Source organism: Bombus bifarius, unplaced genomic scaffold (assembly GCF_011952205.1).
Source record: "Bombus bifarius isolate JDL3187 unplaced genomic scaffold, Bbif_JDL3187 scf7180000008008, whole genome shotgun sequence".
Taxonomy (NCBI): Eukaryota; Metazoa; Arthropoda; class Insecta; order Hymenoptera; family Apidae; genus Bombus; species Bombus bifarius.
The window spans coordinates 1,901,767-1,914,339 of NW_022884386.1; the positions used below are offsets into that span (position 1 = coordinate 1,901,767).

General features: G+C 33.7%; 1 protein-coding gene and 1 long non-coding RNA gene across 2 annotated transcripts; both read right to left on the minus strand.

Moving 5' to 3' along the window:
- Window positions 1-14: 14 nt before the first annotated feature.
- LOC117206556 lies at window positions 15-1,027 on the minus strand. The gene is made up of 2 exons (XM_033446018.1): window positions 887-1,027; window positions 15-740 (listed from the first exon to the last, which is right to left on the minus strand). The coding sequence occupies exons 1-2, from the start codon at window positions 887-889 to the stop codon at window positions 312-314; spliced, it is 432 nt and encodes a 143-aa protein (XP_033301909.1). The 5' UTR covers window positions 890-1,027; the 3' UTR covers window positions 15-311.
- Window positions 1,028-2,024: 997 nt separating this feature from the next.
- LOC117206723 lies at window positions 2,025-7,314 on the minus strand. The gene is made up of 3 exons (XR_004487429.1): window positions 7,217-7,314; window positions 6,855-6,976; window positions 2,025-3,181 (listed from the first exon to the last, which is right to left on the minus strand). It is a non-coding gene; the product is annotated as an uncharacterized LOC117206723 (long non-coding RNA).
- Between the last annotated feature and the right edge of the window lie 5,259 nt (window positions 7,315-12,573).

The following is a 12,573-nucleotide window of genomic DNA, read 5'->3' on the forward strand; positions in this document are numbered from 1 at the left end:
CAAGTACACTAGAATTTACCACGTTTAATTACTATCTTTTTATTCCTTCGTAAAAGACACACAGCTTAAAAACGATATTACAAACGCTCCCTTTTCTCTCCTTATATGAAATAATGATATACAGAGACATTGATACTGATTCGAAGTGTATTTTTACTTCGACTATTGAAATTCATTGGATATTTAATCCTGTGTCGATAAAGTAACTGTATCAAGATCAAGTCGTACAAAAGATTTAATTTGACTAGCAAAATAACGACGGCAATGTACGTCGTCTGAAATTAAATACGAAGCAACGAAATTCGAAATATTTAACCCGCGAAAAACGGTCTCTGATTCGGTTGCGTCTCAACTGGTTGAGCTCTATTTTTTGAGTCACCGCGGTGTTCTTGAATTTGTTGCCAATTTATAAACCAGAATGGTTGTTTATCTCTCGGCCAGGTTTTGATTCGATTTACTAAGGCAACGTCTCCCATAGCGTCTACTGGCAAATCTGGAGGAATCGTTGATGTTGTGATAGGAGTATTAGATGCTACAGCTCCTACTGCTACTGCTGGCCTATTGGTATTGTTTATATCGATTCGATTTCCGACGGTTCCAGTAGTAGCACTAGCTACTGCTGCTTGTTCATCCAGATACTGTGGAAGGACACCAGGATATGGCTTGCTACTTCCAGCATAAGTTGGCCTCTGCGATTGGACCAAAATAAAGGTGGCGAACAAGATTACTACGTATTTTATCTGTAACGATAAATTTCAAAAAGAATATTAAAAAAAACCAAAAAAAAAAAAAATTGGCAAATGTAAAAATTGAAAGTAATATTTGAATCGATGCTTCTATGTTGTTATTTTTATCAGTCCAATTTTGTAAAGTATATTTTACTTACCATGATGTTTTAAGTAAATATTTTAATAAGTCACTCTTGTAAGTACGTATGGATATTTCTCTGAGATCGGCAAACTAACCGTTCGGTTTCTCCGTTGAAACTAATCTATTCAACGCGATGGAGTCTCTTGTATATAAATCCACAGATACCGGATTCCCCACCACGGAACCAGTCGAGTCATACGCATCCATGGGAAACCGTCGTAATTTCTCGGACCCAGTCCCTCTGATGCGTGTACGCATCCTATAAGATACGAAATTGACGTCCGGGAAATTTCGGACGATATCATCGTCGATGCCTGCCTTTCCTAACAGGACTGATTTCTACTTTCGACGATGAACTGGATTCTCGTGAAATCTTCCTTGACACGCATACGGAACCAACAAGCGAATTTGCCGAAAATATCTTGACCTCAAATTATGAGTAGACGAAATTGAGGACTTGCTTTGATAAATAAATAATTTCGAAGGAAACATCAGAAGCTTTTTTTATGTTTCAAAATTTTCTACTTAGGTTTGACATAATTAATCGTTTTCCGTTATTCTCCACGTAAACGATATTGCTTCTGAAATATTTTCATTTCGAGTTAAGGCTATTAGTAATTTTTCAACTTTAAAATTGTTTAGCTAAGCTTAAGAGAATTTGATATAAATCAAGGATTTAATATCCTTTTGTTTCGAGCATATTTCCCAATTTATTTATATAATGTTTGAAATAAAAAGATTATCTGAATATATAAGAAGACATAGTGAGGATTCTTGTACAATATAGAAAGTTAGATGACGCCAAAACTGCGGAATGTTACAGGATTGGTAACACATTCGACTTCTGATTCACACGATACTTAAAATTACAAGGCTTTTGTTGTATCCGAACAATTACCATTTTTCATCTACACATCCATGTATATATATATATGTGTGTATATGTAACGGAATGTGAATATTTGTCTCTAACGTGGTAATGTTGCGGCTTCGTGATGACATCATACACTATAGTTTGCACAATTTTTCGCCTTTACCTTTTTTCAATATTCGATACGGAAAAGAAGCAAAACTACAGAAAAAATCTCAGATTTAAAAGCTCATAATAAATATGAAGAAATTAATACGTTAAATTAAGTGGAAAACGATATTGCTATTTTTGTACTCATATTTTATTCGTATCTCTGTAAAAGCGAACAATATTTTCAGTGATTCCCACCACACAGTGTGCGCCGATAAAATTGCATTAATTTGTAATGTCTGCCTTGATAAAGAAATTATCTCGAAAGAAGTAAATCTCCATACGATGATAAGCCGAAAAGATGGAAATGCGCATGAATACGTCAGAGGTTAAAAAGAATCTATGATATAAATCTCCTAGTGCACTGGACCGAATATTTTTGTTTGTGTGTGTATAAACTCCTCCAATCAATAATGTCAGAGTTATCGTCCGGGTATAATAAAATGTCCACGGTAGCCGTGGAAATACCAAAAACGCAAAATATTATAATTCTTAATTCAGTTATTCCACGCTATCCATAGCGATGGAGCGTCGTGTAGATGCACACGCAGGTTTCAATCAAATACGATAAAATCTTTGGTAAAATTTCCAAAATACAATGTAATTCTTAATTCAGTTATTCCACGTTATCCATAGCGATGGAACGTCGTGTAAATGTACACGCAGGTTTCAATCAAATACGATAAAATCTTTGACAAAATTTCCAAAATACAGTATAATTTAGTTTTCCTTATAATTAGACTACATATTTTTATGCAATTTGTTTTGTCTCTGAATATAAATAAGAAATAATTTAGATTATTTCATTTAGTAAATATTCTACTTCGAATATCTTTTTATAGTTCTGCATATTATGCGCATTCTAAGCATCTTAAATTTATGATAAAAATTTATAATACCCAAAAATCCGTAATCTACTTATATTATATACAGTTAATGAATATTGACTTTTTTAATTACAACAATCATTAATCCCTACTATAAATAAACTAACAATAAGTTTCTATTGAATTATAAAAACAATGTATCTGTACATATTTCGTTGAATTTCTTCTCTTGTTTTTTTTTGTTTCTATGATGATACATTGCTGGCGCGTGTAGTGAAAACGTATGGAAGGGGTAATGATTTTTATTGTCAAGGTTTAGAATGGCTACAAAGTCAACATCTACCTCTTACTCATCTTGTGGAGGAGGAACAAGGATCGCTAAAATCTTGTAACGGTGAAGATGCCTTGGATTTTCCCCATCATTATACCAAAGACGTTCATGCATATTTGTGAAAGATGGGATCTACGGAAACATATAATTTAAAAAATATTCAGCCATTATAAAAATATATAGTATAAAATATTTAGTCGTAACAGCTTGTACAATATAACTCTATTTAAAAGAGAGAAAATACAGAGAATTTCAAATATTGCAATATACAGGATATACCAAAAATCATGATGGAAAGCGAAAGAGGGCGGGGATTCACTGTAGGAGAGATACGTAGCGCGATAATCTTTGATATAAGACTCCGTCTTCGACAAAATTAACTATGAGGTTTCGTCAAGTATGCGTGCACTCGAGAGATAACGAGAGTCGGTTGGACTGGTTTTCTTTGCATTTATGTACTGTTCGATAGTATACGCAAAAAGGGGGTAATTCCCCATGTAAAGGAAGTCGACAGTGTGGAGTGACAAATTTTTATATAAGGCTTCGTTTTTTCGAAGAAATCAACTATGTGGTTTCGTCAAGTATGCGTAACGAGATAACGAGAGTCGGTTGAACGAACTTCTTCTGCCAATCTGTTGGGCAGAATACATACTCGATGGAAATTCACAGTCGACCTTCTTTAATACAAAGGCTTATATTAAAAATTGCCATTCTACATTTTCCACTTACTTTCGCATGCGGAATCATTCCCTTTCGATTTTTAGCACGATCCTTGGTACACCCTGTATCTGGAAAAATGAAAAAAAAAAAAAGAAAACGTTACATAAGATATTTTGACTCGGAAGGGAAGAGGAATATTTTGCATATTTTTTATATTTGTACGCGTTATATGCATACAGTGGAACTCCGTTTATACGAACTCCATTTACATATACGAAGGAAATTTTAGTAGTGTCTGGTCGTCTGAGCTTCTACCGAGCTCCTATTCATCTGAACTACTGCCGAGCGTCAATCCACTTATCTGAATGTCTTACTGTAAGATGTAAGCAGTAAACAGTAGAGGCACGTGTTATGTGACACAATCTCTTGCCTCGAAATCGATACCAGTTTGCAGCATTATTATATATTTAGGCGTAAATATTTCGTGGAATCTTATATAAATATGAATTGCTATTAACTGAACGAAAAATCACGAACGGGTAAAAGTAGACGGGTTTCTGTTATACGAGCGACTTGATCATATGAACCAACTTGTCCCCTAACGGGTTCATATAAGGCGTTCTACTGTACTGTGCATTTTTGCACACATTTCAATTCCCCATAAATAATCACTCGCAGTTTACTCATCAGCCTTGAATAACAAAGCGTAAGAGAATTGGTTCTTCACTGATCACAGAATATATCTATAATTCGCTTCGATTGTTTGTTTCTTAAGATGACGAAGCACAATGTTTCTGATTCACATGTACACGTAATAAAATTTCTTCGATCGATACTATAATTAACGACAATAAAATTACAACAAAGGTCATCAATTTCATGCGAAGCGGCTGGGCTACGCAATAAGAATTTTCTCCTAATTTGATGTAGAACTCACGTCATGGGTATTATACGTTCTATTGGTGTAAATGGGTTTTCCTATGAACTTTGACATTTACAATTATGCTTGCGATAAAGCCGATTCCAATCGACAATCCATAAATAAAGCAAAGAGTGAGCAATGTTATTGAGTGTACGAACAGATTACTATCTAATTTACAGCATGCATTACGAATAATCGTCCGATATTATGCATTGCATTCGTTAAGAAATATGAGTTGTTACCAGCCAAAATAAAATGCTGCTTTTATCTATTGATAATTAGTAGATTGCGGATATTTACGCAAACTTATATTTTTATAAAACAACTGAAACAAATGTGTTTCATCTACTAAATGTTCATTGGAATAAGTACTGATTTTGGGGTATTTTATATATTTTTGCGTATTATACACATTCCGTGCGTTCACGTACTTTAGAAATTTTCATAAATGCATAAAAATTCGCAATCTTATAATTAGACTGGTACTTTGTATGTGTCGTTGAAAATCTGCTCTCTGAGTTCAGAAAAATAGTGTTTGTTTCATTTATAAGAAGAGTACGTGTTCTTATATCGATCATTTGTACGACCACCGAAATGTGAGAATGATAAAATTCTATTATTCATCAATACCGGTTTGACATTTCAAAGAAGTCTTGGAGGAAGATTTGTTGCAATGAGTAAATTATACGCGTTCGTAAAAATATACGTGATTTAATTAATTCGCAAAATCTCTTGGGTTTATCAAAATTATAATACATTTAAAAATATACATATATAGATATAGAATATATGTCGATGGAAAAAGTGATTTAAAGTTTTTGAAAAAATGTTCTACATATAATTTCAAAGATAATATTTTATAATTCAAGATTAATAATTCATTAGGATAATATTATTGGTATCCAATCCTAATTACCGTCATTATGACGTAATATATTCCCACAACGTTTAGATATAGATTGCAATAAATTGTTTTATAACTTATGCGTAATAGGTTTTGAACCACGTATTTTATCATGTCCACGTCATAAACAGAGTATAATTTAAAATTCACAACTGCAATTTGTTATATAAACTAGCCTCAACTTCCTGGAGCTGCTTGTTCATCGACTGATGAGTATCTTGACCGACACTTTTTAATTTTATTTTTGAATCACGAGATGGCTATAGTAACTACTGTTCAGGATAACCTGTTTCCTTCATAGAAGAATAATTCTTGACTTTTCTATTCTATTCTTTATAAACTTATTTATGAATTAATATCTATAGCAGTATTAATTTGAAATATGATTAGTAAAAGGAAAGAAAATTATAGGAAATACGATTAGTAAAGAAAAGGAAATTCTCAATATATTGCAATATTTTGACGTGGATCATTTTTATTCTGTTTTTAGTCAATGTCAATGATGCAACATCATTAACTACATCATCATTGACTAAAGTATAGACATGATACTATTATATGGAACTTTTACGTTCTGAAATACCGACCTGGAAGAAATCATATTTCTTACGCCCTCTATGATTTGCTACGGCAGAAATGGGAATTAAAATCAAATTTTATTACTCAACTATGTACAACATACAGGCAATAATATACACTCACTATGATAAAAAATAGATATTTATCTACTTTACCTTACTTTATCTACTGAAATACGATGGAAGTCCAATACATAATTATGCACTTAAATGCTACTACTCATATATTACTTAAATATTAAAGTACTTATTTATTTAAGCACAGTGGTACTTTCTAGTAATATTTGATTCATTCTTGGACGGATTTGAATGTTACACTTTTATATTTTAATTTCAAATTCTACTGAGATTATACTGAATATAGGGATATACATTATCATAAAACATGCCCGAAGCGAGCCTGATAACAACAAACCGCGTACAGTCTTCGATCAAAACGTATCTGAACATGTCGTTAGATTCTTTCACAACAATAATAACATTTTTTTCGTACAAATTTGATAACGATATTAATAGAGAAAACTCGTGATTGAAATATAACAACACATAGAAGGCATTTCAATTTTTTGTGTACATATAATAAGAATTGAATGAATCGTCATTAATATTTAATTAATATTAACATTAATGTTAACCATTCATAAAATACATAATTGTTTATAACTTAATCACGTTACATATTAATTGGATACCTGTTACACGTGAATCGAACAAAAGACAATATAAGAAGTGTATACGTACCTCCATCTCCGTAAAGAAAAGTTAAATATTACCAAACGTTCTTCATTGTCACCGTTAATTGTCACACTCGTTACATTCTCACGTCTATTCTTTCGAAGTTATTTTCGTACTTAACCAATGATCTGCACAGAACGTAACCAAAGATTTAAGATTAATGCATAAAACTGAAGCAATTGTGTTAAAACGAAGAAATAATCAAACTCAAATTAATTAAAAGCTTATAATACAAACTATAGATGATACTAACATTGAAATAGGCGATCGATGACAAACGAACAGAGAAAGTACGAAGAAATATTGAATCTCGCTACAAATATACCCTATAATAAAGTACTAAATAAGAACATATTAGTTAAACGAACCTGATTATAGTCGATAGAAGACAATAGATTTGTAGCAGAAATAGTACTACGTCGTTGAAGTTAAAATCACGCATAGACGATATATCTTAACATCACGCTCTTCCTCAGTACAATGACATTTCGCGCCAAAACATCGTCTAACTGACTTCTGATTGGCTGACGCGGAACGACTTCTGATTGGCTGACGCGGAACAACTTCTTATTGGTTTAGAGCCGCGCACAAAATTGAAATATCGTATGCCGCGAAATTTGATTTAGTCGATCTATAGCATTTACAGCGTAGATGCTTATAAGAAGTTCCTAAAGTTTGCTATCTCTTTCATATTTACACCGATAATATTAATCGAATTTAATTTATCGCTAATCTTTCTTTATCATTATTGTTATAATTAATTTATTACAGTGGATATAATATTCCTCTTTTATTAAATAAAACAATATAAGTAATTAAAATAATAAATTAATTAAAGTAATATAATCTTATATTATTACAAACTAAAGCAGACTTTAGCGAATGTATAAGATTTATATTCTGGGCCTTGCTATTCAAGAAAAATACGTTTTATTTTACGAGTATAAAGAGTAAATTATTTTAAAGAAAATAAAAAAGAAAACGATTGTATTTTTAAAATGCATACTACAAAATTTTAAATATAATTTATCACGAAATATATTTTATTCCATATTTAGATAAATTTATTTCACCTTAACCCGCTCCTCCATTTATCTATGAAAAGGGTCACCACTGAATCAAAAGCCTCGGGCCCGAGAAATTTTAATACGGCTCTGCTGCTCGACCGCCTTCGGACAATGCGCATGCACCGTTTCGCTTCTGGACGGGAAAATGTATATAAGTATTTCGCGAATTTGAAAAGATCAATAAACGTCGGCTGTCAAAAAGAGAAGGATTCACGTAAAATTAAAATCGTAAACATTTTAAACTCTCAGCTTTGCGATTCAAACCGTCATATTCATATCACAAAATACGGGCCTATTACTATTATATCATTTTATGACATATTATATCATTTTCGATTATAGTAAATACTCATGATACGATTATGAATTATATGGTAAATAATGGGAGTTAATTGCTTGCAATCGCCATTATATTTTTATATACATAATTAGGGAACTTATAACACTATTAGAAACTTATTGATTTTCAAAATTGCAGAGTATCAAATTCAAGGGAAAACGTTTGAGACTTTTTGGTAATGAAAACTAAAGAGATACTATATTTTGTCTGAATGATTGTGGTCCTCAAAATAGGTCCCGTTTGTAATTTATAATTTCATTATTTTCTATATTTATCATTAGAAGCTATAATAATTTATTAAAGTAAAGAATATATACAACTTTTCTGTATATTATAATATTTCTTCTAAATTGAATAGTAGAAAAGATGTAAAATTAAAATGTTAATTGTTTTCTAAATGTTTGCTTTGCATATTGCAATTCTGTTCGTTGCATAGTGTCGCTATCTCGCGCAGCTCGCAGTACTTTCTATAAAGATTTACAGAATTTTCCACGATTGCTCGAAAGATCTTGCTGATAGAAAAGCTATATTAAAAAATTCTATTCCTCCAAATAAAAAATGGATAGAAATGAAAGTTTTATTATATTTTATTTAACATTTCACAAGTTTTATAAAAAACAGTTAGTCGGATTTCTTTTTATTTATTTTTCCACTCACTCTTGTATTTTTTATTTTATATGTATTTTAAGACAAAATAATCTTTAAGTAACATCAGGAGTAAAATCAATGGCTCATTTTGTTTTCAATAAAGAGAATTTAAAACATTCGATTCAAACTGTTTAATAAGCAAATTAACTTGAAATATGCTGTAATGACTTAAACGGGCTTAGAAAATTGAGCCATTTAAGCATGGGCCAGTTTTCTTGATATTTACAGAAAGCCATCATTGTTTCGTCTATTATCGGGCTAGTTGTCGACGTCATCTAATTTAGTGTTGCAAACGAGATCATTGCTGCTGATCAACGCGCTAATGACAAAATTACTCTCTTTGTTCTACAAGATAAATGTCACTTTCAAGGTCTTTGCCAACGGTATCCCACAATTTTTCTCAACTGACCTTTTTTCTCATTTTTCTTACTCTACCTTATAACTTTTCCTTCCTACACGTTCTCCTCCCTGATTACTTAAAAAAATTATATAACGATGTGTAATTCAAAATTCAAATAACAAAGTTGTTCAATGCAGTTAAATTAAGAAAATGTATATAATAATTACAATATTATTTATTATTTAATATCACAATATCTACAAATTAATTACTACGTATTATTATATTAATTTCATTTTTATTAAATTCGTTATTTCAAGAATTATTTACGGACGAATTTCTCCCTCCCTACCACGTATCGTGAAAACATACAAACCGTCATCCGATGTATGTACAAACCCATCGAACTGTGGCAAATTGTTAAAATCCCGGGGACTATCAAACTTCAACCACGCAATTAATACACTTGTTGAATGTTTGTCTCTGTATACGTGTTACGACCGTTCGCGGAGAAACGCGGTCGCGAGGAAAACGCGTCAGCGAGAGGCGTAAATTCTCGCTACGATTCGGTTAATCGACGCCGCGAATTAGTCGTTCCTCTGTTTCGGCTAAGATAACACAGCTGGTTGAATGAATATGACACAGTATAGTAAGTTATATTTCACCGTTTATTCTAACAACTTATAACGAAGGCAATTACGCTGGTGCGTATGTACGAGATGAATGAGTGACTGATCTACGGGTGTGTATACCCGGTTAAAGGATGTTGACCGTTTGAAGGATGTAAAATCAGTACTGTCCGAAGACGATGCTGTGGCGAAGGACAGCTAAGGATGGGTGTGTCTAGCACACGGGGCCATCGGATTTGTTGGTAACGATTTTAGTTAAGAGAATGAGGGAAATAGGCTTCGTCGTTAATTGGTTAAACGAAGGGTCTTAACCGCCCTCGAGAGAAAGTGGTTCGTGGGAGGAAAGTTGCATCATACGTGAGAAAAACTAACTTTCCCTTGTCAAGCTGTAGTAGACAATAGTCTTTAGAAATTCTTCGGAAACAGACGTTTGTTTGGTTTGAAGGACCTCTACTAGGAAATTCCTGAGATTTATGGAAGATACTTGAGACTATTGAGGGTACGCAGTGAGTATCCGAAGATATCCGAGACTAACGTGGAAGAAACACATCTCAGATAAAAAGAAGCAACTAAAGGACAAACTAAAAAAACTCTATTGGCTCACGGGCCGACGCTCCAAACTAAATATACAGAATAAAATTACCCTCTACAAGACCGTAATAAAACCTGTCTGGACCTACGGAATCCAACTATGGTGAACAGCAAGTAACTCCAACATCGAAATACTACAACGCTTCCAATCGAAAACGCTAAGATCCCTAATAGACGCACCTTGGTATGTTACCGACGAAACCATCCATCGCGACATCGAGATACCCACAGTCAAAGAGGAAATAGCAAAATACAGCGACAGATATAGCAAAAGAGTCAACAAACACCGAAACCCCCTAATCACTGGACTACTCGACACGACGGACCAGATTCGCAGGCTGAAGAGGCACTACCCGCTAGACCTAAACGCTAGATTCATTTAGTTATCCAAATTAAGCATATGCACTTACTTATAATACTTATAAATTATACCTATCTATAATAAGTATTAACTTATTGTAAATAAACAGCCATGTCACTGCGCCACGCCAGAAAAATTACTGAAAATTCTCAACGCGAGAATTGATTGTAATTTCAACAAATAAATAAAAAAAAAAAAATCTGGTTGCCATATTGCCCGCGGTGTGTGGCCTGGGCTAGGTAGAGGGTTACGCGACGTAACAATACGTTTATCCAACAATTAACATGCTTCATTAAATATCAGTTTAATTTTGTTTAATTATATCTTTCTCTATTGATTCTACGTATATCAGATTCTCCAAGCAAAAAGTTAGGTCTCTTTACAAAGTTTGTATATTTTTATTCGCGGACAGATCAAATATATTTGAAGACCGCACGAGAAAAATACGATAGGAGTATGATTACGTTTTAATAGAATATCAATTTCTAAATTCACCACGCTGTCGATCAATCCTATATCGCCTTTCTCCAAGTTTCGTAAGATTGTAGCATCTAGATGAAGTAAGAAATAATAATAGAAAATCATCGAGTAAATTCGCGACATTCCATTTCATCGTCAGAATGCGGTTTCGATACAATTTAATAGTCTAAATTTACTGAAAAATATTACAAATGATATTTGTATTGCGAATAAAATCGCGTTAACGTAACTGTTACGCCGGGCCTCTCTGCCTGGCCCAGGTCACACACCGCGGGCCAGACGGACATCAGATGTCCGCTTTTCCGTACGGCGTACCCTCAATATCCTTAAGCACCCGTCATAAACCCGAGTCACTTGCCTGCTAAGGTCCTTCAAAACAAACAAACATCTGTGTCCGAAGAATTTCTAAAGGCTATTGTCTACCACGGCGGGACAAGGGAAAGTTAGTTTTCTCATGTGCGCTGCAACTTTCCTCCCATTAACCACTTTCTCTCGAGGGCGGTTAAGACCCTTCGGTTAACCAATTAACAGCGAAACCTGTTTCCCTCACTCTCTTAACTAACATCGGCACCAACAAATCCGATGGTCCCGTGCGCTAGACACACCCATCTTTAGCTTTCCTCTGACACAGCATCGTCACTCAACTTCACTTCTTCTACATCGTTGGAAAAGTCAACTACTAAGTATACGCTAATGCCCAGCGGGGCAGTCTAAGCATAACGCGAGAGTCGGTCTCGGTATTGTCGAGCATACACTTCGTCTCTTAAATATCTTATAGTGCTCCGTCCACTAATACACTAAATCTAATTATAAGAGCCCTGCTCTAACGCACATATCTATCTTAGCTTCGTGCGACAAGTTGTTAATTACTTATTTCTCTACGTCAGTGTAATCTAAGTGCTGGAAACATATAATTTATAATTCTGTGAATCACAGGGTTATACAACCTCAATCACCCCTATTATCTCAACGGAAATCAGGGGATCGATCAACTCGTGGTGTCGATTGTTATAATCGTAACGGGGATTTACGACCCCCGTTGACGTCTCTCCTCGCGATTACGTCTCCCCGCAATTGGTCGAACAAACAGTAACGTTAGTCTTTAATGAGTTAAAAGCGACGCGAAGTATAAGAAATTGATAAAATGGACGTATTATATCATGTTCTTTCTGTAAGTACGACATAATCGGGAGGCAGCGATCGCTTCAGAACTTGAAGAGATCGGCGATAAAATGGTAATTCGTTCGAACAAATTTCTTGTTCTCTCTA